Source organism: Crocodylus siamensis, chromosome 4 (assembly GCF_052110815.1).
Source record: "Crocodylus siamensis isolate JL-2025a chromosome 4, ASM5211081v1, whole genome shotgun sequence".
Taxonomy (NCBI): Eukaryota; Metazoa; Chordata; order Crocodylia; family Crocodylidae; genus Crocodylus; species Crocodylus siamensis.
Window position 1 is genome coordinate 75,607,875 of NC_143398.1, and position 26,760 is coordinate 75,634,634.

Here is a 26,760-nt window from a genome sequence, read left to right on the forward strand (position 1 = left end):
GGACATGTTTCTTATTCAGTTATTACCTCCTTTATTGTCACTTGAATTTTTACTCTTGTTTTCTCACTGGGTTCAACTGGAGTTTGGCTTAAATGATATTTATTTTTTGGACACCGAAGACAAAAGAGCAGCAATGCTGACTTTTAAAGAATTCTTGGAAATTCTTTATTAGATAGGTCTGAAAAAATCAACTGGAAACAAATAATTAAAAAGCAATGCATCACCTTAATAAAGTACAGTTAGTCAAGCAGTGATAAGAATTGAATCCAGTACAGTCCCAGGAGACACTTCAAGTTAGAATCTCCTGTTGTCCACTCATCCTTGTTCTTACTACTGTTGTACCCCAGTTTCTTAAGCTACTTGGCCTATCATAGTAAGTTTTTGATGCATGTCAATTAAAGAAATTCTGTACCCTTCACTCCAAACCTAGAGTTAAAATATGTCTATAATTTCTTCATCCATGTATACGTTGTTTTCTTTTCAGAGCTGGTTCATGATAATTCTGAACTCTTACTTTAAAAGCTTTGTCTTATTTTACATTTCATAATACTACCGAATTAAGACTGCTTTTGCCATTATTTCCAACTACTATATTTATTTATTTTTTTAACTTCCTTGAGCAACGAATGAGAGAAACAATATACAAGTGTTTTCCAGTTTTTTCCTTAGGCCGTGTTTGTGTTAAAACATAGTCTTATAAGAACTGGGTTTACAGGTTTGGTTTTATGGAAAAAAAACCCCAACCAACTCCCCCCACTCTCTCCCCCTTCCCCCCCCCTGCAAAAACAAAAAAACCAAAACCAAACCAAACCAAACCAGAAAAACTGTTATGGTCACAGTACTCCAGTGTTTTAAAGAGCAGGGTATACAAATTTCTTAAGCATTTACAACATGTCAAACTAAAGACAGATGTGTGTCTATTAATGAAATTCTAGAAAAACAGAGTCACTAAATGAAATACCTTAAGGAAAAGAAAACTTTCTTTGATCAAATTGAATTGTGATACTGTGACCTTGTGCTATTGGTGTCTCAGGGTTGCTGACAGATGTGGATTTAGCTAATACCATTTAATACTATTGTACCCATTTTGTTTTCTTTCAGCTTATGATTGTGAATATTACAACCAAGGTATGTATTATTCATTTAAAGAAAAACATTGCTATTTTGCTTGCATCCTCTTATTTAAATATCTTTAAAAATGTGTTTGTTGCCATAATTTTCATTCATTAGCCATACGGCCCTCTCTGGGTTTGAACATTTATCTATATTTTGAAATCACTTCCAGTTATGGTTTAGCATTATTACTCTTTGATACAGGTTTTAATTGCTGTTATAGATGAAGCTAAAACTTGCGTCTAAGCATCATTGTTTTAAAACTATGCTGTAGAATTTTCTTCAAGCATTGGTTTTTCTAGCATAAGTAAGGTCTCTCAAGTCCTATGCCAGAGGAAAATGAATCTTATTTACAGTAACTTGCCATCTTTGATCTTGTTTTACATATTTGGAAGGGGTTGGGGAGGGTTGACAGTTACACTCATGTTACTCATTAAGGGAGAGCTCCTGTTATATCTCTTTTTAGTGGAAGTTGGTTGTTTTTTTCAGTACTTATGTTCTGCAAGTGCAATAGATGTCTTGAATTTATGCATCAGAAACTCAAAATAGTTAATGAACTAAATCTGATGGGACTTCCAAGTGTACCGAGGCAGTGGCTGCATGAATACCAGTATCATAGTCATTAGCTGACTATTGGTCATCTGGGATGGAATTTGAAACCTTTTGCACTAAAATCACACTTTCTGTATCACTTCTGTATCACTTGAGTGAAGAAGAATTTCTGTTAGGTTTAACAGTGTTAGAGGTTATCCGCTTTCTGGACTTCCAGTTTCTATAGCAGGACTCTATTTAATCAGAAACACATGAGCCCACTGGACATCCTAATCCACTAGGGTAATGGTGCTCAACCCCTCCCCCCCTCCCCCCCAACCTCCCATGGGCAGGCAGGATGGGCAGTGCCCTGTTTGTCCATAGGCTGGATCATGCTGGTGGTCATAACATGGCACCAGGATGGGTGTGGTAACATCTGGCTATGCAGATGGGGTGAGAGGGAGGCAGTCCATCTGCAACCTAGCCCCATAGGAAAATGGGGAGTAGCCCAGCTCTGTGAGGGAAGGAGGCGTGAGTTGGCCCGGTGGATAAAAAGGGGACATGGCCTGACCTGGAGTGGGGGTAGGGGGCATGACCTAGGCCCAACCCAGCCCTCTGATGGGAAGGGACATGGCCCAGCTCCACGGGGAGGGGGGGTATGGTCTGCCTCCAAATTGTTCCCACTGGGGCAAGGGTGTGACCCAGGCCCAACCCAGCCCTGTGGGGGGAGGGCATGTGGCCTGGCTCCATCAGCAAAGGGAATGTGGCTTGGCACTGTGGGGGGAAGGAACTTGGCCTGTTCCAAAACAGGCTCCCCTGGGTGGGGAGGGGTCAAGTGTCCTGATCCAGATGACGGGGAGTGGCTGTGGGCCGGCTGCAACCAGCAGTGCAGGGCTAGGAGTTTAGGAATTTGGTGGAGGGAAGGTGGCCATTTTAATGGCCACTGTTCCCCCACTGCCAAATTTTCTGCTCCATAGGGAGCCTTGTGGAGCCAGATGCAATGGCTTGGTGGGCTGCATTTGGCCCATAGACCAGAGGCTGATCATCCCTGGATTAGGGTTTAAACAGATGTTGACAAATGTCTCTGGGGTGCGTCTCAGCTCAGCTGATTTGCTTCATTGGGCAAAACCGACCTTACCTTTTGTTGTGTAAGGTTGGTTCTCTGTCACTCACAGGCAATGCTCAGGGCAAGCCCATGAAAATGGGGTGACAAGAACCCTGGGTTTTCCTATTTACAGAGATATGCTCCAAGTTGGATTTCTCAGGAACAGGTCTCTACAAATGGGGAAACCCATCTTAAAGCAAACAGATGTGTGCAACAAAATAGCAGCACATATTACCTTTGCTGAAGCAACAAATTTGGGCATTTGTGGTGTGATAAGGGTCATGGACTTCTGTTTGTTTGACATCTGTGCCATCATAAAAATGTTTATGTAGGCACAAGGGTGATGTCTACTTCCAGCCTTAGAATTAGTGCTTGATTCATGCTCGTCAGAAATATTCTGTGTCCTTTGCCATGTTTGTCCTTCCAAATTAAGATTATATAATGGTACTGCTCTCTTGTAACCTGATCTCTGATTCATCTAGATAGGCTTCTTACCAGCCTGCATGAAAGGGAGACAGTAATATTTTGTTGGATGTGAGTTTGTTTGTGTCCAGTCATTGTTGAGTCACTGATATTACAAGACCTCCCTCTAAAACGCCTTTCATCTGTCTTTGTACAGAACCTAACCTTCTTTTTTTGGTTTTCCAGTGTGTTACCACAATGTGTTAAGGTAATATAGCATAGGTGAAAAGGGACACAGAAATATGTCTGGCATAGAAATTTGGGGCATCTCTGAGTAGTAGAAAAGGTATTACTATTAACTTTAGCTTTTTGTCCAACTGAATTGCTGTAGTTTTGACTGTTTTTAGAACTGGCACTTCTCTGCCTTGTCTAATGTTGATATTCTTTTAAAAGGATGGTGAGGGTCAGACTGTTTCAAATCATCTTTCCCTTTCTAAAAATGTTTTAAAAGTCTACAACTAAACCTGTATCTAAGCAATAAACCTAAAAACATCCACCCTCCTCTACTCTGCCATATTAGGATAGACATCTAACAGTCTTTTTTTATTTCTATATAATAATGTATGTATGTAATGGATTTTCTCCAGTGCAGAAGCTTCGCTTGTTTGACATTAACAGAAAAACATATTTAGAGATTCAGAGTACTGACACAGAGAACACGCTGTGAGGTTTGATGTTATTGTATGCTTATTATCATTTTAATCTTCATTGCACTGAGGCGATGCCATTTTTTAGATGGTGAAACAATTTTATGTAATATAAAATTAATAGTGTTGAGAGATACTACATTACTAATGATACTTCATTAAAATACATATGGATTATGGCAAAACTGAAATCATCAGTTGTGATTCTAACTTTATGAATAGGTCTTGGTCTACAGTTATCTCCTCATACTGTAATGCTAAATTATACCACACCTCCTCCTCATTCTCCCCACCTCAAGTTGGTACATCTGGGCAGAACTTACTCTGGCTTATTAAAGTGTCTAATAGACTATTCGGACACTATTTTGCCTTTGTTTATGTCCTGTTTAATTTATTGCTGGTAATTCTACTGGCATGAAATTCTATCACTTGGGTTATACTTGATAATCACAGTATACCTTTATGTCATAAAAATCTAATGACCCACCATTTGCAATTTGTAATGCACAGGTGGGACTGCAGGGCCCATGCAGAGCTGTTCTTTGAAGTCACTGGAGCTCTTTTTAGGGCCATCACTGTATGAGTGCATTGAAAAATGTAGATTTGGGGGCCTACAAGTTGAGGAGTACCACAGAGGTAGCAGAATGTTTCCTTTGTAAATGTCAGTTATTGGGCTTAAAAGATTGGCCACCTGACTGAAACTTGTATACAAAATGTTATTAGATACACACATATACAAATAATACAGTATAAAATAAAACAGGAATAAGAAACAGGACAGATTAATGGCTCCTTTTGCATGATATCCTCTCTCTCTTTGGCTAGGGACAGAAATGACACAAGCTGGTGCAAGTGATTGGAAACTGGTTCAAATCTGTAACACAACAGAAGTTCAGTGCACATAAACCACTTTCAAAATGGCTGAAACCAGTTTAAGATGAACCTGGATGGATGTAGTATCAGACTTAACTGATTTAAGTTAAATTGGTTTATTGAGCTTCTGTCCCAGATCCCATCCAGATTCAAGTCAACTCACAGTCCCCCAGGATATTTTGCACCTTCCTTGCAAATCCACCCTCTTAGGGTTGGCGGGCTAGTCTTGCTCCAAACTGTCTGCTCCAAAAGAGCAGGGAGGCATGCTCTAGCATTTCTGGCTTCTGGCCTTGGACAGTGTATGAATATGGCTGCATTTCCGGAATCAAAAATGAAAGTCTGTTCACTTGCTTATTGGTTCAATCTACACAGTTTAGACTAACCTGTGAAGATTGAATCAATTCAGCCTCCAGCTTTTTGATTGTCTGTTCTTAACCTTAAGAAATTGTAAACCTTCTAGGCTGCATACAGGTGTTTGCTGCATCTAGTCTAGTTTTACACAGCATACTTTAAACTGTGTGAATGTAGATCAGGCATGGCAGGTACAATTGTTTACTGGTTCCTGGAGCTGTGTGGAAACTAGGGTGAGCAACTCAGGGTGGGGGTAGGGGTGGACAGGATCGGGGGGGGCTGGTGAGTCTGAGGGAGTGAGGGTTGGTGGGTCCATGGGGTGGGTGTCCATCCAGGAACAGGGGGAGGAATAGTTCAGTCAGGAAGAGCTCTGCCTTGAGTGAGCGGCTGGGTTTTCCCAGCACTGGGCTATGCTCTGAATACATACAAGTGTTCAATAGATCACATTAACCCAATCACAATCTAAGTTAGTTAATCTCCTGAGGAGATCAGCTAACTTAGTTTGGGTCCCCATTTTTTGCCTGACTTAACTCCTTAAATTTCTGCATAGATGGGTGTTTAGATTGCTCTAACTCTAGTTAGATTGATCTGAATGTAACTTGTGTATGTATGCCTAATTGACTGATAAGAAGAGGTGGACACACTTGAAAGGAGAGAGAGGCTGCAAATAGATTTAGACAGACTACAAAAGTGGGCAGATGAGAATAGGATGGGGTTCAATGTAGACAAATGCAGGGTGCTTCCCCCTGGGAGAAGGAATCCACAGCACACATACAGGCTGGGGAGTTCCCCTCTTGAAAGCACAGAGGCAGAATGGGATCTTGGAGTCATTATTGACTCCAAGATGAACACGAGCTGCCAATGCCAGACCGCAGCCAGCAAGGCCAGCCATACCTTGTCATGCATCCAAAGATGCATCTCAAGCTGGTTCAGAGAGATGATACTCCCCCTCTATGCGACTTTGGTCAGGCTGCAGTTGGAGTACTGCGTCCAGTACTGGACGCTGCACTTCAAGAGAGATGTGGCCAACCTGGAGAGGAGGCAGAGGAGGGCCACCTGCTTGGTGAGAGGGCAGCAGGACAGGCCCTGTGAGGAGAGACTGAGGTACCTGAACCTGTTCAGCCTCAGCAAGAGGAGGCTGAGCGGGGACCTGGTGGCTACCTACAAACTCATCAGGGGAGATCAGCAGCAAATAGGTTTCAAATTCCCAACTAAGCTATGGTTCATGGATTTCATAGAGTTCATAGACATTAGGGCTGGAAGGAACTTCAGAAGATCATCGAGTCCAGCCCCCTGCCCCAGAGGCAGGAAGTCAGCTGGGGTTAAAGGATCCCAGCAAGATAAACACCAAAATGTCTCTTAAAGGAATCCAGAATAGGTGCTTGCACCACCTCTGGAGGCAGTCTGTTCCAGGCCTTAGGGGCTTGGACAGTAAAGAAGTTCTTCCTTATGTTAAGCCTGAAATGGTCTTGGAGAAGTTTGTGACCATTTGACTTTGTTGTCCCTTGGGGTGCTCTGGTGAACAGGCATTCCCCCAGATTCTGATGTACACCCCTTATATACTTATTGGTATTAGCCTGCGCTTTTCCAGGCTGAAGAGTCCCATGGCTCTCGGGCTCTCCTCATAAGGCCCATTCTCCTGCCCTCTGACCATGCGTGTGGCTGTCCTCTGGACTCTCTCAAGCTTCTCCACATCCTTTTAAAATTGTGGAGCCCAGAATTGGATATAGTACTCCAGCTGTGGCCTCACCAAGGCCGAGTACAGTGGGAGGATGACATCCTGAGATTTGCTTGAGAAGCATCTATGGATGCAAGCCAGAGGTTTGCATGCTTTACCAGCTATGACCTCGCATTGGTGGCACATATTCATCTTGTGGTCAGACATGACCCCCAAGTCCCTTTCGGCCATGCTGCTAGAAAGCGTAGGACTGCCAAGCCTATAAGTGTGCTGCAAGTTTTTTGTCCCAAGGTGGAGTACTTTGCATTTTTCAGTGTTGAATGCCATCAGGTTTTCATCCGCCAATTTTCTGGGCCTGTCTAGGTCAGCCTGGATCACCATCCTATCCTCGGGTGTGGATGCTTTACCCTAAAGTTTGGTGTCATTGATGAACTTGGCCAGTCTGCTTCTGATACCAATGTATACATCATTAGAAAGATGTTAAAGAGTTTAGGCCCAAGGATGAAGTCTTGGGGGACCCCACTGGTCATGGTGTACCATGATGATTTACTTCGGTCTATTACCGTTTTCTGGGTCCGACCTTGGAGCCAATTCTCCAGCCATCAGACTGTTATGTAACTGAGGCCACAGTTGGCCAGTTTTTCCATAAGGAGATCATGAGACAGCAGATCGAAAGCTTTTTAAAAATCAAGAGATATGATGTCAATCTCTTCTCCCTTGTTCAGGTGATATGTCACCTGGTCATAGAAGATGATGAGATGGGTCAGGCAAGACCTACCTGCAACAGACCCATGCTGGCTATCCCTCAGGATGTTGCTATCAGCCAGTTTGTAAAGAATGGTCTTTTTGATAATTTTTTCTAAGATCTTCCCTGGGATAGAGGTCAGGCTGATAGGCCTGTAGTTCCCCAGATCTACTTTCCTCCCTTTCTTGAAGATAGGCACTACATTGGCCTTCTTCCAATCTTTGGGCATTTTACCGAGCGCCACGAGTTCTTGAAGATTTGTGCCAGTGGCTGAGCTGTGATGCCTGCCATCTCCTTAAGTACCTTGGGGTGTAAACTGTCTGGGCCAACTGACTTGAAGGTGTCCAGCCTCTCAAGGTGTTCCTTTGCATTGTCTACATTGATGTAGGGTAGCAATTCTCCCTCACCCTGGCCATCCCATACTGTATTGAGCAGGGCTGTCCCTTGGGGTTAGTGAAAAACCAATGCAAAATACCCATTCAGCAGGTTGGATTTTTTTCCTGGGTGTCAGTTGTCCTATTTGGTTTAGCAGAGGTCCAATGTTACCCTTGCTTTTCCTTCGGCTCCCCACATATCTAAAAAAAGCGCTTTTTATTGTCTTTGATACACGTAGCCAGTTGGAGTTCAGTCACAGCCTTGGCTTTCCTGGTTCACTCCCTACAGGTCTGTACCAGTGAAGAATACTCCTCCTTTGAGGTGGTTCCAGTCTTCCATCCTTTATAGGTCTTTCTTTTTAGATGCAGGAGGTCCACAAGTTCCCTGCAGAGCCAAGGGGGCTGCTATGCCCATTTGCTGGCTTTCCTCCAAGACGAGATAGACATTGCGAGTGTTTTCTGGATCACTCCCTTGAGGAACAGTCACTCATCCTGAACTCCCCTCCCCTTTGGGTCATGGTCGCTTAGGCCCTTGCCAGCTAGCCTCCTGAGCTTGTCAAAGTCAGTTTTCCTGAAGTCGAGGACTTCTGCATTGCTGACTGACTTGCCAGCATTATGGTGGATAGCGAAAGTGATCAGCTCATGATCACTGTCTCCCAGCTTCCCTTCCATCATTAGGTCGCTCACTAGATCATCCCCCGTTGCCAGTACCAGGTCGAGCAGTGATTGCCTCTTGTCAGTCCATAGATTTCTTGAGTCAGATAGAGCTCATCCATGCATGTAAGGAAGCTTTGTGACCATTCGGATTTGGCTGAGTGCTTTTTCCACGAGATGTCTGGGTGGTTGAAGTCTCCCATGACAGCCATGCACCGGGAATATGCAGCCTCAGCCAGTTCCTTGGTGAATTTCTGGTTGAGCTCTTGATCTTGATTGGGAGGACTGTAGTAGACTCCTACCATTGTATCCTGTGCTCCATGTTCACCACTGATTTTAACCCAGAGAGTCTCCAGTCGTCCAGCCTGGATGCCAATGTCAGCTTGCAGGGATGTGTTGCTTTCCTTGACGTAGAGCTCTACGCCCCCGCTGCTTTTGCCTACATGATCTCTCCTGTACAAGGTATAGCCATCTATACCCATGGCTCAGTCATAGGTGGAGTCCCACCAGGTCTCCATTATCCCCATGAAATCATAGTCATTCTTGTTTAGCAGGAGGACCAATTCCTCCTGTTTATTCCCCAAGCTCCTGGCATTAGTGTACAGGCACGTAAGTGTCCCATTGGAGGCCCTAATCTTCCCTACACATTGATCTGGGGCTGGGAAGGGGTAAGTTCCCTTGAGTGCCTTGGCCTGCTGGTCTCTCCTAACAACTGCACACCAGAATGAACGCACACCAGAAATCTATTAAAGACAAGAATGCCCAATTACCTGTGCGGGCACATTTCTCACAAAAAAACCCCCACTCTCTCTCCAATCTCTCAATTTTAATCCTCAGAGGAAACTTACAAAACACTTCTCAGAGATGAGCCTGTGAACTTCACTTCATCAACCTCCTGGATACTAAAAATCATGGACTAAATATAGACATTGGATTTATGACACATTATAGCCTGCCTGACATCTGACTCCCCAGGTTACCTCTCCACTAGTTAACTCCTACATTAATCCCCCTTTTCCCCTCTACGCAGCCTGTCTCTCACGCATTGACTCCACAGTTTACATCTTCACTGACTGCCTGTCTTGTATGCATACCAGCCCAGCCTCTGCCTTCTTTACTTTTTTCATTCCATCCAAAAAGAGCACACAGCAATGGCAGAAACTTCCTCAGCATGATGAAGGGATTTTAAACCGGAAAGCTTGCTTAAATATTTTTTTTCCAACTATTTAAGTTGGTCTAATAAAAGATATCAGATTCACCCAAAGAACTTTGTCTGCCTATGTCCTTAGAGCAACCTACATCCTTGCAATTAAGCCAAATAGTTCATTCCACAGCTTGTCTTTACAGCATATACATGTGGCACCTTCAGTTCATCTCCAAGATTTATGGAGTAAGAAACTTCATGAGGAGATAGCCCACATTACCCACTAATAGGTACAGTTGCTGTTTGATATGCACACCCTTGCACTTCTTCCATTCTCACTTCCTTGGACAGCAAGAGGAGTGAGGAGTATCACACCTCTCTGAATCTGAGATGATGAAGTGAGGAAAGTGGCTCTGTCCTGAATGAACGGGCTTAAATGGTTCCAAAATTTGTAAAGTGGAAGGTTCCAGTTGTGGGGAATTATGGCAACAATATATGACGTGAAGTTCAGTCTTGAGTGGTAAGTAACCAAAGTTTTTCTTTATTGCTATAAGTAAGGAAATAGACCGTTCACTTGATTTTTGTTTCTTTTTATATATTTTTACTAGGGCTTGGAGAGGGACCATATATTTTGGCAAGCTATGGACAGAATGATACTATCATAGGAGCCAACCTTACTAGCAGAAAGATATTTCCTCTGCCTAAAATCAGTACCTATGGAAAAGTGTTCATTAATTTTATGATAACACCAGGCCTTTTCAAAGACAAAGATTTATGTAAGTATTCTTAATATTAAGATAATTACAACATTAGTTTAACTATGCATGCCAACAGCGTGCCCTTGTTGTGAAGAAGACTAATAGCATACTGGGCTGAATTAGTAAGAGCATTACCAGCATATCTGGTGAAGTCATTATTCCCCACCATTTGGAACTGGTGAGGCCACATCTGGAGTACTTGAACCCCCCTCCCGCCCATTAAAGAAAGGATGTGGACAAATTGGAAAAAGTTCAGTGGAGGGCAGTGAAAATGATTAAGGGGCACCTGACTTATGAGGAGAGGCTGAGGGTACTTGGCTTATTTAGCCTGGCAAAGAGAAGACTGGGGCGGGGTTTAATTGCAGCCTTCAACTACTTGAAGGGTGGCTACGAAAAGGATGGAGCTAGGTTGTTCTCAGACAACAGAACAAGGAGCAATGGTCTCAAGTCACTGGAAGTTTTGGTTAGATAGTGGGAAGAACTTTATCACTGGGAGGGTAGTAAAGCACTGGAACAGGTTACCTGGAGAGGTTGTGGACTCTCCATCCTTGGAGGTTTTTAATACCTGGCTAGACAAAGCCTTGGCTGGGATGATTTAGTTAGGGATTGTCTTGCTTTGAGCGGGGGGTTGGACTAGATGACCACCTGAGCTCCCTTCCAACACTGATTTTTATGATTCTCTCTGTTTCAGCTACTCAGGGGTCTATTTCAAAATTTATTCATTTTCTAAAATAAGTTGCAATGATTTTTATCCTTTGAGTTTCATGAGATAAAAATAGCCAGTCTGAAAAATGATTGTCCCTATTATAAAACAAAAAGAATAGCTCATTTTAGAAAATTTAGCTTCAAGCTTTAATGTTAAGAAAGTATATTAGGGGTGCAGCAAAACATAAATGAATGGAAATGCTTCTGTATGAGCAATTTAATTGTCTTGCATAACAAAATGCTTTTCATTAGTAACTATGAAGCCCATAATTTAGAAGATGTTTACAGAAAACTCTTTATGCCAATATTCAGATAAAGTCAGCTCTGCTTATTTCTGTCTATAGTTGTATCATGCAAATCTCTCTTAGCAGTTTCAGCTCTTCACTCAGTGACCTGACCTGTGTAACCAAAAATGCTATCTTTTATTCCAGTTTTTCATGTAATGGTTATATTCAATTTATATTGTGTTTGATCTTGTGCTTCAGAAATCAGTAGGGGCTTTGCCATTTCCTTCAGTGGTTGTATAATTAGGTCATGGACAGGATTATATTTCTAGCAAGAAATACCCTTTTTAGAGTAGCAAAACGTGAGTGTATAGGTGTACCAGCAAATTTTCTTGGGAAAAACACGGTGATTCTTGAAAAGTTTGAGCTCTTTATAACAGGGACTTTTCAGCAGTATGTCTATTTCCAGAAGCACATGTAATGTCTGTCCATTTGCACAGAATGCAGCAGGGTGTGTCTCCAGTTCTTGTCCTGTCCCCACCTTCCCCCAGGTCCAGGGACTCTGTCTGGCACCTCAAACTCCACTGCCCCAGGAAGGCAGAGCAAGGCTCATAGATTGCTGTGCAGTTGCATTGCTTAGCTTTGTCTTTCTTTGTGGAGAAGATAAAGCCCTTTATGTCCAAGGAGCAGAGCAGATATCCATCTCTGAGACCCTCCTGCCATGTCAACAATATCTGTTTCTGGTGCCTCATGATCTATGGTGTTGTTTGCAAGCCAGGATGGAAGAAGGGGCTGTTTCTGCTTGCTTTTGAATTGGAGACCTTTGTGAAGCAACTGTGACAGCTACAGAAACCAAAGGTACTACAGAAAAGGAAGTCACTGATCACCAGGAACTCATGGGTGGTTAAGTTCATGTCTGGTCCTTCAAAAGTCAGTTCTCAGTTTCTACAAGAGGCAAATGCCAGATACGTGCTGCTTAGCTGGGGACACCACCTGCACTGCGTCTCCCACTGTGGACTTGTCTGTGCCAAAACTGGTTGGTGAACTGTAGACCACATGGGAAAGGCCTTGGTTGTATTCACATACCTATACATGTTTCTGTACACCAGTCCACATAGGAGTTGAACGATCTCTTAGAATTGTGGCAGGCTTTGATTTCTGTGCCTGTAGGAGTATAGCAGTCACTGGGCCTTCTGTACTAGACTTAAAGAAATTGCAAGTCTTGTCTGCATTCTTTTCCCTGAACTCCTCTTTCCATCTGACTTTACTAACTATAGTTTGTCAAACTATAGTTTGGGGGGGGAAGAAAAAGACCCCTCAACTGTAAACCTACGTCCCTCCATTTATTTAAAAGAAAATCACCACATAACAAAGATTATTTTCTATTTTCATAACTTTCCAGCCAAGTCTGATATAGAACCATAAGGGTAGGGAGCTGCAGGGTGCATGGGTGGCAGGGATCCACTGCAGAATGGAATTGAAATCAATAAGCCTTTAGGTCTGTTAAAATTGAACCAGTGCTCTATGGCTTTGCATTCTCAGCTTGGGCGGAGGAGGTCACCACCATTCAGTGCTTTCCTTTGCATTGGGTTGTCTTAGGGAACCTTTGCAGATGGGATCCCAGCAAAACACTCTGGGATCTCTGCATACCAGCCCCCTGGCTGTGGAGTGCCAGCAGTACAGGCTCTTTCCATGCTCTGCGGCCCTTGAAACAGCCTGTAGGCATGTTTGTCATCACACTATTGGGGTGCCGCAAACTACCTGGAAAATCTCGGCACTGCAAACCAATGTCTGTCCATAACCTTAGGCTCTTATATGTTGTAATTTTCAAACCTTTTTGAGAGGTTATTTTTATAATGACTCTGAAATTGTGTTCAAAAGCAATGGAGTGATTGGCAGTGGAGAAAATAAGCTTTTGAAACTTGAAAATGGAAAGCTGAGAAAGTAGAAGAAAGAATGAAGTCTAATGAAATAATTTAAGTGAAATGCTGAAGGTGTTTGAAAGCTGCTTTAATTGATATAGCACATGGGCATTGTTTTCATATCTTTTGAGGACGAAATAATAATATTTGTAGAAAATACAGAAGCTCCAAATTTCTAACTATGCTTGCAGCTAAATTTTAGCCATTTCCCCACTTTTTTTTGAATAGCTAAAATCTTCAAATGAGTTGCTATGTTTGGATTTTTTGTTTCTTTCTAGTCTGGGCTAAATTTAAGAATTTAAGTTTAAAAACAACTTTTCTCATGTTACTTTGGGCCGTGACTGACTGTTAAAGTGCCTGAAATCTCAAGAGAGAAAAGAGGTTTTCACAGAACTTGGCCCTGGTCTTGCAGAGAGAGACTAAATGATTGCCTAGCCGTATGTCCAGTATTTACATGGAGCTTACCTGTACTTGAATATTGCTATTTGAGGATACCTAGAGATGCTGTGTATCTCCTTCACTGGAGACTAGGTATATTTGATTATGCCTCAGGGGAACATGGGATTGACCTCATGAGCTCTCAAATCCAATACCCTGCATTCACGGACAACAACTTGTCCTTAAAAATCCATAAGAAATGCACCAAAACTACATTGTGCCACACCACAAAGTGCCATGTAAGAAAAGCAACCTCCCTCTCCTCCCTCCCACAGTCTGATAATGTGCCAGAAATAAGGGGAAGAGGACAAGGGTGCTGCTAGTGCTTTGCTACTGCAATGACAGTGAATTGGAAATGTTAGCTCAAAACAGGGGTGTCGTGCTTACTTTGCATCCCAGGCTGGATCTGGACCATAGGGCTCTCTGTGGGCTGGATCCAGCTCGGGGCACCTGGCAGCTCTGACCCCAACACAGGGCATACAGTGGTGGTCTGGCATAGGGCACAAGGTGCCGCTTTGGCTCCCAGCCATCCTGTGCTGGATTTGAAGCTGTCACCCCTGCTGTGTACCTCATGCTATGGGGGCAGCTCTAGCTTTGGCATGGGACATAGGGAACACAGTGGAAGCTATGCAAGGGGTGGTGATGGAGCAATGGCAGAAGCACTGAGACTGGCAGTGGCAAGGGGTGAAGCGGTCAGAAGGCAACCAGGGCTATATCAGCTCTTGCTTACCTTCCTGCTGTCAATGGCTATGTCTGCCAGGGCTATAAAGGGGCTTGGATTCCATGGCAAGCTATACCTCCAACTTCCAGAGGCAGGCCAGCTTGAGAAGCTCCAGGGGCCACATATTTGACACCCCTGGCTTAAAACACTCACAAATGATTTTAGGAAGGGAGCCCATATTTTGTGCTACAGGAGAAGGCAAAAAATCCCAGAGGTCCTTGTCAATTTGACCTGGGGAAAAAATTGTTTCCTGCTCTCTAAACCCAGTGCTTGATTTGAACCATAGATTGTGAATGAGACCCACAAACCAGGCACTTGAGTTTCCTAGGTGTTACTGGGATCACCAGTACATCAGCCAAATCCTCATCCTTAATCACAGCAAATGTATAGATATATATCTTCTCTGAATAGATATATAAAACAAACCCAGAGATCAAACGATGCATTCATAGGAGTAAAATAATAATTTCTGGTCCCTGCAGGTAGCCGGTGAGAGCTTAGCAGCCCAGAATTACCAGATAACCAGCCTGAAAGGAGCTATGAGAATACTAAGTCCTCAAATCCACACATCTCATACTTTGATTACTACTTCAAAATCACCACTGTTCCATTATACTACCTCTTCCGTAAACCTAATTAGGCTCCTTGCCCCCCATTACTTTATTTCCTAAACTTTACTCTGTTAGGCTGACAATACACATGCTCAGGAGTCCCCTTGCCCCTGAGCATTTTAATTAGAATGGTTCCCAGACAGCTGCTCTAAATAAAATGGCTCACTGTCGCATGTATTAAGTCCCTGCACATTTCAAAATGGCTGTGGGATGCTTTAGCTAAAGCTCATTTGACAAGTTTTAAATGAAGTGCACCTACAGCCATTTTGAAATGTGTGGGGGCTTAATACATGTGACAGTAAGGCGATTCTGGTGTGCTCTAATTAGAACGTGAATGAGCACATCTATAGGCAGCCCTAATTAGATACCAGAGGCATAATAGACAGCTCCTTGCCTTTAGCAGTGGCAGTAAATGGGGCAGCACCAGTAGCAGCTAACTTTGCACCTCTCCCCTGCCTCCCTTCCCCACCCCACCCTCCCTTTACACTGCATAGATACCTTCTTGTGATTCCCAGTATTAATTTGCTTTTGACTATTTTGTACTTGTTTGATCTTGTGCCAAAATTTGGAGTTGGATTAAATGGTTCCTTCTGTCTTTACACTTCAATTCTATTGCTATTTTGTAAACAAATCCTGGAGAATTTTTGTCAGGAGCAGCAGTTTTAACATAAACTACCCAACAGCCACTGTGCACTTTATAGCTTTTGCTACTTACAGTTGTGGGCTACATGGACCTTTGGTTTGACCCAGTGTACAAGTCTTATGTTCTTTAACCATTCTGCAGTTGAAACTAGCATCTGATTGATTTGTATTTTGTTTGTGACAGCTCCATCTCTTGTTTCCCTCGAGTCTGCTGAAAGGCCAAACTATTTCCTGTGTGTCCATGACAATGCAACTATTTATTTAGAACAGTGGCAGGCAAGTTCATCGTTTCATAGAAGAGCCACATTCTTTCACCACCAGGGCCTCTGGATTCCAGGATACAGTGCGTTTGAAATGCACAGCAAAAAAGGCTTTTTCATTATACTCACAGCGTCTGGTGTTAAAGTGTCAAAATATAATGACTCTGAAGAATTCAAACGTTCAAGTAGCTTTAGCATTGAAGGTAATTTAAAGGTGATCCCAAAAGATGTTGTATTCATTTTTTCTAGTAGTCTTGAGGGGGCTGCCTCTCACTGCATCTCCATCATTGACAGTAACAAGTACTTACTTCCTTTTTTTAGTGTTATTTCCCCAACCTCAGTCTCCAAACATTACTGATTTCCTAATCATTAGATTTTGGACTTGCCTTAAGACTATGATCCATATGTAAATTGGTTACTGATCATTTTGTTGGAAATGAATTTGAAACCATTATAAAAAGCAGATAGATGGTAATAAAGTTAATGTGCTGTTAATATATTTTCTGTTCTTTGAATGAGAGAGTTGCATTGTGTCTGAGGCTGGTGAATCCTCCAACATAATGTAATATATTGTTAGTAAATAGGTTTATTGTTTATATTTTGTGATTAACTGAATAGCTGTTTGTATTGTTGATACTCCAAAACTCTGGACAATCATAGGATTATTTCTACTTTAAAGGTTTTTTTATAAAAACATTATTACCAGTTTGGTAACCAGTTTTGTCAAGATGCTATGAGGAGTTTCATTTCTCTGAATATTCTGATGTGTACATCATAGAAAAGATTTTGATTCAATAATTACTATGATCTTTTTTTGTTTCTTAGAGCTCCATGCATCAGTGCCTTATAGGAGAATGTGTGAATGGAGATATGAACCTTGTGCTAGTCCATGTGTTAGTACATGTAGTGACCCTGAAGGAGTAACATGTAAATTTCTTCCACCGTAAGTCAAAAGAAAATATTTCTACCATACTGGTTTTATAGCATATTGTAACAGAGCACTGGGGCTCTGTTACTCAGAAGGGCATGGGCAAGCAGCAGAGCAGCCTGCAGGTGGCTGCCCTCCCAATAAAGCACAGCTGCCTGATTGGGAACAGGGTCAAACTGTTTGAAATAAAAGCAGGCCCTGAACAATGGAACCAGCAGTCTGCTGCAAGCAGCCAAGGAGAGAGCATCACCCTGATGAAGCTCCTGTTCATAACATCTTGGAGGTACAGGGCAGGAACTGTGGGGATGGCTGGAGGTTCCTGGTCCTGGGGCATGACCTAAAACTACACTCTACTGGGGCTAGATGGTGTCGTGGGACTGCTAGTGGCAGGGCAGTCTCCAGGAAATGTTACATCTGTACCTTCCCAGTGAAGAGCGAGTATGGGGTGCCAGAAAGCCTCAGCCCCCACTGCCTTAAAGGTTACCCTGTGTAGGGGAAAGGCCAGGGGAGCACACCCTGAAGACAAAGCAAGGGCCCAGGTTTACAGTGAGGTCTGAGGCAGGGCCCAGGTTGTAGAAGGTGGCCTGAGGCAGGGGCCAGTTTCACAGCAAGACATGAGGTGTCTGAAGGAGCTGGGTGTGAGGCTCCAGGGGGCTGGGGCCCTAAGCCCATGAAGCAGCTGGGTGTGAAGCTCCTGGGGCAAGGGAATTAAGGCCCTGGGAGTCCTGAGTAAATGAGATTGTGAGCCCAGTCTTAAAGGCACAGGGATTGTGAGCCCAGTGTGAGGATGGATGCCATCTGTGAGGTATGGGACATGATATAAGGGAAGGTTCAGAGCCATGTATATATGCCCTTGGCATCAGGGCAAGTAAATGAGCATCCTCCCGCCTGGTTAACCTCTTCCGATTAGTATTATTAAAGGTGTGGCAGGTGACGTAGGTGGGCGGTTAGCCCTGTGACAAATGACTACCAGCCTCAGGACGCCCACTTGTTACACATATATATTCCATTTTTTACCATTTACTTCACTGGAGTTACAATAAGGATGAACTGGTTTCATGTGTCCTGTAAAATGATGAGGCTCAGTAGTTATGATATAGGCTCATCTTTATGGGGCATAGACCATAACTGAGAACAAAGAGAGAGTGCTAAAGATCTGGGAGGTTTGGTAATGGGATATAGAGCTTTTCCTCATGAACTCAGTGGTTCAAGCCCATCACAGGTTGGTACTAAGAAGAAATCTTCTTTGGCTTCTGTAAATGGGATGATAGTCTTCATCCCTTTTGTAGAAAACAAATATATTAAATAGGTGTAGTGTGTGGATAATTTCTTCACTTTTGTTAGCAAAGACATAGTATATGTATAAACTATGGAACCCTACAAAAAACAGTATTGCAGCTGGCACATTCACTTGGGCATTCACACACAAGCCAAATATTGAATCAACAATGAGTTTTGAACTTTGTCAAGTGATATGAAGCAGGTTGTCATATGTTATGGAAGTCCTATAGTGCGTATTTCAATCCACTACTTGATAGTGGTAAATAGCCCTTCCATCTCCAAGGGTCTATTTCTACCACAACCTGCAAGCACTAACATAAAAAGGGAATCTTTAAAAACAAACAAACAAGAACAAGCATCAAGTTTGTGTGCAAAAGTAGTTGTACTTGGGTGTTTTAGGATATCACTACAGTCCTCTACTGTTTGTCACCAGAAATACATTACTAATTTAGGTTGCTTGTGGTGGTTCTAAGCTACTTTTCTTGGACATTTCAATATTGTTGAAACTGTAATTGTTAAGCACCATTTTAATATGTGCCTCACTAAAATTAGGTTATGCATGCAATTTGTGTTAATGGCAATTGGGAACACGAGACTCTTCAGAGGCAGTCTGAATGCCTTCATAATATCAAAAATATACTTACTTATGCAGTATAATGATCCCCTACTAGTTTTTAGAGGGCTGTGTCACATCTTTAGAAGCTCTATAGGATCTGACTGTATCTAGCCTTCTAAAGTGCCTGGAAGGCATGTGTAAGCTATAAATGCCTTAAGCTATATGAATGTATAGCTTAAGCTATAAAAGCATAAGCTGTAAGTGCCTAGAAATGAAAAAGCTCTCAGGATGTACAAGGAACAGACATGGATGCAGTGAAATCTTGAAAAAGCTGTTTCATGAAACAATGTAGATATACTGGACTTGCCATTTTTTCTAGAATAATTTTAGAAATTATAATTAAACACTTTTTTGCAGGGTCGAAGGGTGCTTACCATATTGTCCTAAGAATATGATCCTTGATGAGGTGACACTTAAATGTGTTTATCCTGAGGACTGTAAGTATTTTTTCTTGTTTAATGTTACAAATCATTCTTCAGATAATAGTAAAGGTGTTTGTTTGTTTATTTTTAATATAACTTATTTTGTTATGATGACAAGAGCTAACAGCAAGGATTTCATAGGGTGATATCTTTTATTGGACCAACTATGTAGTTGGGATAGAGTTGGACAAGGTTTCAAAGGTAAGCAATTCTTTAGGTCTTGAGCTACTTGGAAATTTTCCATCAGACCATTTTTTCTGTAGGGAAATGGTGATTTGGTTAAAAGTGAAATTTATTGTGGGTGTGTTAACTTAAAATGATTCTTATTATGCAACTTGGGGATGTTTTGACCGTGCTAGTTTTCATACCCAGCTTCTTGGTAATCAGCTTGAAGGCTCTTCTTGGAGTTAGGAGTAGAAAGGAGAAGAGGTGAATACAGTGCAGTTGTTTCTATTCTTCTTGCAAAAGTGCCACCTAGTTTCCTCTGCCTGCTCCCCCAGATACAAATATCACTGCACTCCAATCCATCCAAAATATGGTTCCTAAATGTATCTCCTTTCCTATAGCACCTACATTTAAATTATAGATTTTCATAGATTTCATAGACATTAGGGCTGGAAGGGACCTCGGGAGACCAAGTCCAGCCCCCCGCCCAAAAATTACTTTGCCTTTTCCAGATGTTAAATTTAAATTGCTTGTCCTCATTCTCTTCTTTCACTATATTTGCTAACAAAGAAGTAAAAAAAAATGTAATGTTGGAGAAGGATTGATGAGAACTTTGAAATGGAGTATAGTGTGATTCTCAAAATGTCCACATATCCCAAAGTGTGGTACTGTACAGTCTTACAAGAGTAACTCTCATTAGCCCTTTTCTTGTCTCCCTCCCACTTCTATGTGGGAAAAGAGAATGCTTTGCATGCCAAATGTTTATAAAACAACCTTATTATGAGAGAGTCTGTCATACTATGCTCCACTTTTGACAATTTTCCAGCCCCAAAAGTGGCCTTTTATATGCCTATGACCACTGAACATGCACAGTAGGTTACATGCTGCTTAGGTTACAGCTATGCATGTATGCAGGGCTTGCTTAAGTCACAGAACTCTACCTTGCAAAAACCTGTGACTGGTGGGAAAGGCTGTTTTTGGAATGGCGACTGGATAATGCCCGACCTGTAACCTGATAGTTAGAGTGCTGTTCAGGGAAATCAGAGAAATGCGAGTTTAAACCCCTTCTGGGTGAGCAGGGCCTAGAACAGCAGTTCTCAACCAGGGTGCCATAACACCTTAGGATACCAAAAGATCCTTTCAAGAGTGCTGTGCAAGGTTAGTACTATATGGTATGTAAAGATAATTGAGAACATAAATCCAGAGATTTCAAATAGGAATCAGTCTTAAATACTTTCTGACTTGTTGTGGTCTTTGAGTTCTTTGCTACAGACAAATTGCTCTCTCCTTGTAGTAAAAAAACAAGTCAAAACTAAGAACTGACATTTTTTTGAGGGGTGCCTGGAGTCTAAAAGGATTGAGAATTATGGGCCTAGAGCCTGGGTCTGGTCTTGTTTCTGTTTTGCGGGGTGGAGGTTATGTTCAGGTTATACTCATGCAGAGCTGCCATGCATACACAGTAGCCCCATGCATGCTTGCACATTGACACTGCATAGGTAATAAAATAACCAATGATGTGTAAGTGCCCCAAATGCTGTGCAGGTGGTTGGAAAACTGAAATGGGGACATCTAAAGGAAAACAGAATTCAGCCTCCCATGCAGTAAAACACTTAAGCATTTGTGAAGTTTTAAGCATTTGTACAGTCCTGTTGGTTTCAGTGAAACCCTTAAGGGTTAAAGTTAATAGCGTACTTAAATGTTTTGTTGAATGAAGGCCTCAGTCCTTGTGTATGTTTCCATGTCAGTGTTAGATGCATCTCTGCTAGGTCTAAAATAGCTAGTTTGGGTAGTGGTAGTGTTGAACTGAGTGGGTATATCTACACACGCGCTGGACTGCACAGTTATTACTCGCTTAGGGAAATACTAAATGACTGCATAGTAACTGCCATTACTGCACAGTCCTAGCACTGCACAGATAGTTTCTGACGCTACTGTGAAGTAGCAATGAGCTCCTGTTCAATAGCTCATTGCTACTGCACAGTAGCATCAGTGTCATGGTTTGTACCTGTCGATGCTACATTGCCCTAGAGATGAGCCACACCACTATAGCTCATAGTATCTCATGTAAATGCACCCAGTATGAGCTAACCACCTGCGTTTTTTTCCTCAGGTAGGGCAGCACATGTTAAATTCCATGAATACAATCTGTTCAAAACAGAAAAAGAAAACTAGTCACACACTTACAATGGCATGTCCCAAGTATTCTACCTTCTTACCTTTGAATGTACTGTAAAATTCACTTCTGCTTCCAAACTGTGATCTAAAATTGAACCTTCCATTACAAAATTAAAAAAAACATACATGTGCGCTCTCTTGTTTGTAAAAGAAACCAGAGAACAATTGAGTTGTGTATAGTTAATGCTGAGTTGTCCTTCAGAACCTTCAGGCAACCTGAAACTGTACCCATTTACCTTTGTGACATAATGTTTTTGTTTTTGGGGGGAATTTAAGTTCTCTGGAAATAGGTTAACTGATATTTAAATGGGTATTCAATGATAAAATAAATGCTGCTTGTTTTTCTTTCATCATAAAGAAAAACAGTGAAAAAACTGCTTTTATTTACAGGCATACCTGTGATGCCTACTGAGTCAGCAGCTGGAACAAAAGCACAGAGAACAAAGCCTTTATCTTCAACAGGTATTCCAGCAATTCTTGAAACATCCGCAGTCACATTAAAAGCAATATCCCATAGTGAAAGTCCTACAGCTTTCATAACCTCACCCATTACAACTGTGTCAGCACCAACAAAACCGGCTTTTACTATGGTAACTGCAAGTCCTGTCCCTAGAGAGTCTACGGTACTAATGCCCACTTCCTTAGGGGTAACACCATTTTCACTTGAAATGCAAGCTACACTGCTAGGAACTGTGTCCTCTCCTACAACATTAGCAACTTTACCTTCTGGACCAGCCTTTTTCACTACTGAAGTACCCACAAGGATATGGAGAACTAGAAGTCCTTCTGCAAGTCATTCTCAGATGTCAGCATTATCACCCACAGTATCTCCATCCACTTCTTTAACTGAAAAAGCATCTTTTCCAATTCCCACATTTTTTACAAGCCCACAATTAACATTAACCACATCTACTTCACCAGTATCTACTATGTCTGAAAGAACTGATGCTAGCATTGGTCATATTGTAGTTCCAACCTCCATTTCTGCACAGACTTCAACTTCTCAAGCTCCCGTGGCTACTTCTAGATTTACTAGTTCTGAAACTAGTCTCTCTCAGATAATCACAACTCCGTACTTAGTAGTAACTCAAGCCACCTCCCAAACTTCTTCAACTTCATTAAGAACTAGTTCTTTAACTAAAGTTTCTCCAGTGCCTACGTTTTTATCTTCAGTGAGCATTTCAATAACTGCTCCTAAACATATTGCTCCATTAAGTACAAGCAATATTTCTGATGATCTATCTGTAATGAGTTCAACCTCATCTTCAGTTGCTTCTCAAATGCCTACAGCCACGAGAACTTTGAGTCCTCTTCTAACACACATGTCTACGTTACTACCTCCTTCAGTTACACCCCCCAAACCCAAAGCAATGGGAGAAGTTGCGGTTGTCTCAGAGAGTCTTTACAAAGGACCTACTACTATTTCAGTCACTCCACAAATCTCTGAAATATCTATAACAAGTACAGGTTCGGCAGAAAGTAAACATCCACTACATAAAGAATTATTTCCAGTGTCAACTATTTCTAAAAGACCAACAGAGTCCATTAGTTCTACAGTCTTCCCATTAGCCACATCACTATTACCTATCAATGTCACTTCAGTTACTCATCACGTGGCAAAAACCACATCAAGAATAACAGAGCATTCAAGTCTATACACAGAATTAAAAACAGCGCCTCTGGTACAAAGTACAAATACTTCTCTAACTCCCAGAGAACCTTCAGGAGCTGCTCTTTCTTTTACTAGTCCATCCATGTTACTTACAACGTTGTTATCCACATCAAGACCACCTAGTTCAGAAATCTCTGCCGTCACATTCTTTACTACCAGATCTTCAGTGTCTCCCACAGTAAATAGAACATCTGCTTTAATATCGCATGCAACTGTTACCCAAACACCAGTTTTATCCTTGCAAACACAAGAAATCCCAAGAAGTCCAGGTACAGAACTCTCAACTTCCCCTTTAGTTAAACCTTGGTTAACAAATGTTTCCTCAAGCCCTTCAGCAGCACCTAAAACTGCCATTGCAGAACCACATTTATTAACTCCTACAACTCCTGAAGTCACCTTGGAAAGCCATTCTAGTAGACCCACTATTATGTCTTCAGCTCCTTCTGAGACCTTCCATATATCTGCTATATCTCTAGGAACAAAAAGCTCATCAATGAGCCCTTCAGTGGAACACAAAACAATATCTTTTGTACCAGCTGGAATTGTCACTCAGTCCATGATCCCATCAACAGAGCTGACCACAAGTACAACTGTAAATACTACGTTTAAATATGCAACCTCCACTGAGAGGGTTGCAGATGACATAGAAAGTAGCCAGATGCCCCATGTGCAAAAAAATGTAACTAAAACAATATCCAGAACTACTGAGAAACCTTCACTCCTGTACTTGACTTCTTCAGTTAAGACTATTACTTTTTCAAGAAAAAGCAGCACAATTTCAGGAGATTCTACTTCTCCTTCCGAACTCCCAGAAGTCTCACAGTCAGATTGGTCCACAATTCTACCCCAAAGAACAATTAAACCTTACTCTAATTTAACAGGACCAGAACAAACAGGCCCCAGCGAGTCACAAAACTTCACCATACCAGGTTCATCTCACTCCAGTTATGCAATGGCCCTGTCTTCTACTGCAGAGCCTGGGAAAACACAGACTTCTGTGACAGACACAGAAATGATGACAGTTACAGCTGACTCTCCTTCATTTGGTACAATGGTGCATACACTGATGCCATCATCACCGTCATCTTCTGAATGCATGGTATGATCAATTTTATCTCCCTGCTGTATGTTTCATATATATTCCTTTTTAATTCACTTTTCTTTACCGGGCAATGTGGGAGGTTTTAAATTTGATAAAATATCTTTAGTTTTTCTCTCTTTAAATTTTATATTTGTTTTGGGTTTTTAAACATCCAGTTTTTCTTTGGTTAGGACATCCATCCACATTCTCTCAAATATGGCTCTACTCCACAGCTTGCCTGAAACCCTACAGAACAGGGGCCAGCAACCTTTCCAGGCCATGGGCTGGAACAAGCTGGGAGTTGCATCACTGTTGTGTTTCCCAGCCTCCCCTTTCCAGCTGGGGTGGGAGTGCAGCTTTTATCCAGTGGGAAGCTGTGCTGGTTCTGGGCAGTTGGAAACTGCACTCAGGCTGCTGTTGCAACATCTCCTTAGTCTTCTGTTCCTTATCTGCAGTGCAAGTGCAGCTTTCAGCTAGTGGGAAGCTTAGCTGGGGGTGCGCAGCTGGAAGCTATGTCTGCCCTGCTGCCACTTCCCTGCTGTGCTTCCCCAACCTCCCCAGCTGCATTATGGGTGCAGCTGGAAGCTGCTCAGCCCCACTTATTGGAAGTTGTGTCCCTACTGCAGCCAGAGATCAGAGGGCAGGGAGAAGCGGTGGTGCTGTGGCCTCAGCTTTCAGCTGCCTGGTCCCTGTGCAATGCCTTGCTGCCTGGCATAGGTACAGACAGACCCCTGCTCTAGAAAGCTTTGACCTGGGAAACAGTGTGTATGGATCCCGTGTGGGACTGAATGTTCAGATCAGGGTGGGCATCAGAGATTTTGGAGATAAGTCTGCACAAAGCATTCTACCCACTATCTTTCCTCTCCACTTTTTTTAAGTCTTTGTGCTGGAACTTTAATTAATGTTAAGCATTATGTCCAGGCTACATCTTCCAGTGTAGTCTTGAACATCCATGCTGGATGCAATGAATAGACATCATGTGGTCTCAACAGGCACTACTTTCTAGAGGGTTTGTTCGGGTGGGGGAACGCTCGATCTGTCCCTTCCCTCCCCCCCACACCAGACTTACCAGCTAGATGCTGGTCTCCAAGCTGCCAACCTGCACTCCCAGCCACATGCATGCTGCAGCTGTGCACATACACAGGACATTTATCGGCCACATCAGGCAAAAAAAGCTGATTTCCGATGCTTTCAATTTTCCCTATATCGGTGTTGATCCGATATGGGACCAAAGTACTGGTGCACCTCTACCTAGGAGGCATAAAGGCAAACAGCCTGAGAACTGCAGAGTCTGGAACAGCTGAGCTTGCTTGGTGTGCTTGGGCTGGTGAGAGGATAGTTGAACTAGTTTTGGGGTGCTTAGGGCTTTGTGGGCTAGACTGAGGACATAGGGGCTGCTTAAAGCTTTGGAGGGGGCAGGATCATCTTTTTATGTGGCCTTTGCCCCAAGAAATACCTTTATTGAAGAAAAGTTGTCTCTTTTTCTGTTTGGGACTTTGGGGTACATTTCTCCTTTGGTAGAAGTCAAGTTTCTCTCCCTATAAGAGAACCATAAAGGGTCAGGGACAGCCAGGGTCTCAAAGTTGGAAGGAACCAGAGCTCACCCCTGACTCTAGAAGCCATGTCTGGGATGGCTTCAGGGGTATTCCAGAGACCAGACAAGGCTAGGAGTCCTGAACAAATGCACTCTTGTGGGGAATCTGTGAGAGGCTGATTTTATTATGGCTTCTTCTGTCCTACTTGGTGTTCTGGGGTTATGGCAAAAGGGCATTGGGAGGTTGGGGGGTTTTTGTTTGTTTTCAGGATAGAAGCATACAGAATATCATGCTAGTGGTCCCTTGAGTCCTAGATAAGGTTCTGGTTAATGCATTCAATTAACTTTGAAAGGCCCAAAGGTTAATTGACTGGGCTGGCTGTCTCCATGTGTACTTCCTGATATTCCAAACCAGGAGCTGCAGGGCTGTCATGCTGCATCTAAGTTTGTGCTAAAAGCATTTTTGTTGGTATCACCAGAACTGATTTGTCAGATCTCAAAATGGATTTTGAAATCATTGGATATGCTCACCATGGACTGTAGATTTTTTAGAACAATTTAGACAGACATTTATTGAGGATGGCCTAGGTATATTGGACCCTGCTCCACAGCAGAGCAGAGGTATGACCTCTGTATGACAACTTGAAGTCCCCTCTAAACCTTCCATAATTATTGTGCACAGTGCTTACTTCTGTTTGTTTCTTTTTACATAACAGCCACGATATATCGAGCCCATAGACAAATGTAGCCAGTATGTGTGTGTTAATATGGGATGGATGTTATATAACCTTTCGAGGAACTGCCCTAGGAATGTGGAAAAGCCTGACTGTGGTTTTCGAGGAATGCCAGTTCAAGTTAACAGTGATAGTTGTTGCCCAGAATGGGAATGTCCCTGTAAGTCATTTTGTATGTTTTTATTGTGTGTGTT

General features: G+C 42.5%; 1 protein-coding gene across 1 annotated transcript in view; it reads left to right on the forward strand.

The window, feature by feature from the left end:
• The window catches only part of OTOGL (otogelin like), a 168,644-nt gene that overhangs the window by 99,350 nt on the left and 42,534 nt on the right, over positions 1-26,760 (forward strand). The window contains exons 30-36 of the mRNA XM_090041582.1: positions 1,102-1,128; positions 10,286-10,453; positions 15,883-16,161; positions 16,784-16,901; positions 19,141-19,220; positions 21,936-24,316; positions 26,549-26,726. Coding sequence (XP_089897708.1) covers positions 1,102-1,128; positions 10,286-10,453; positions 15,883-16,161; positions 16,784-16,901; positions 19,141-19,220; positions 21,936-24,316; positions 26,549-26,726 — 3,231 coding nt within the window. The remainder of the gene's footprint in view (positions 1-1,101; positions 1,129-10,285; positions 10,454-15,882; positions 16,162-16,783; positions 16,902-19,140; positions 19,221-21,935; positions 24,317-26,548; positions 26,727-26,760) is intronic.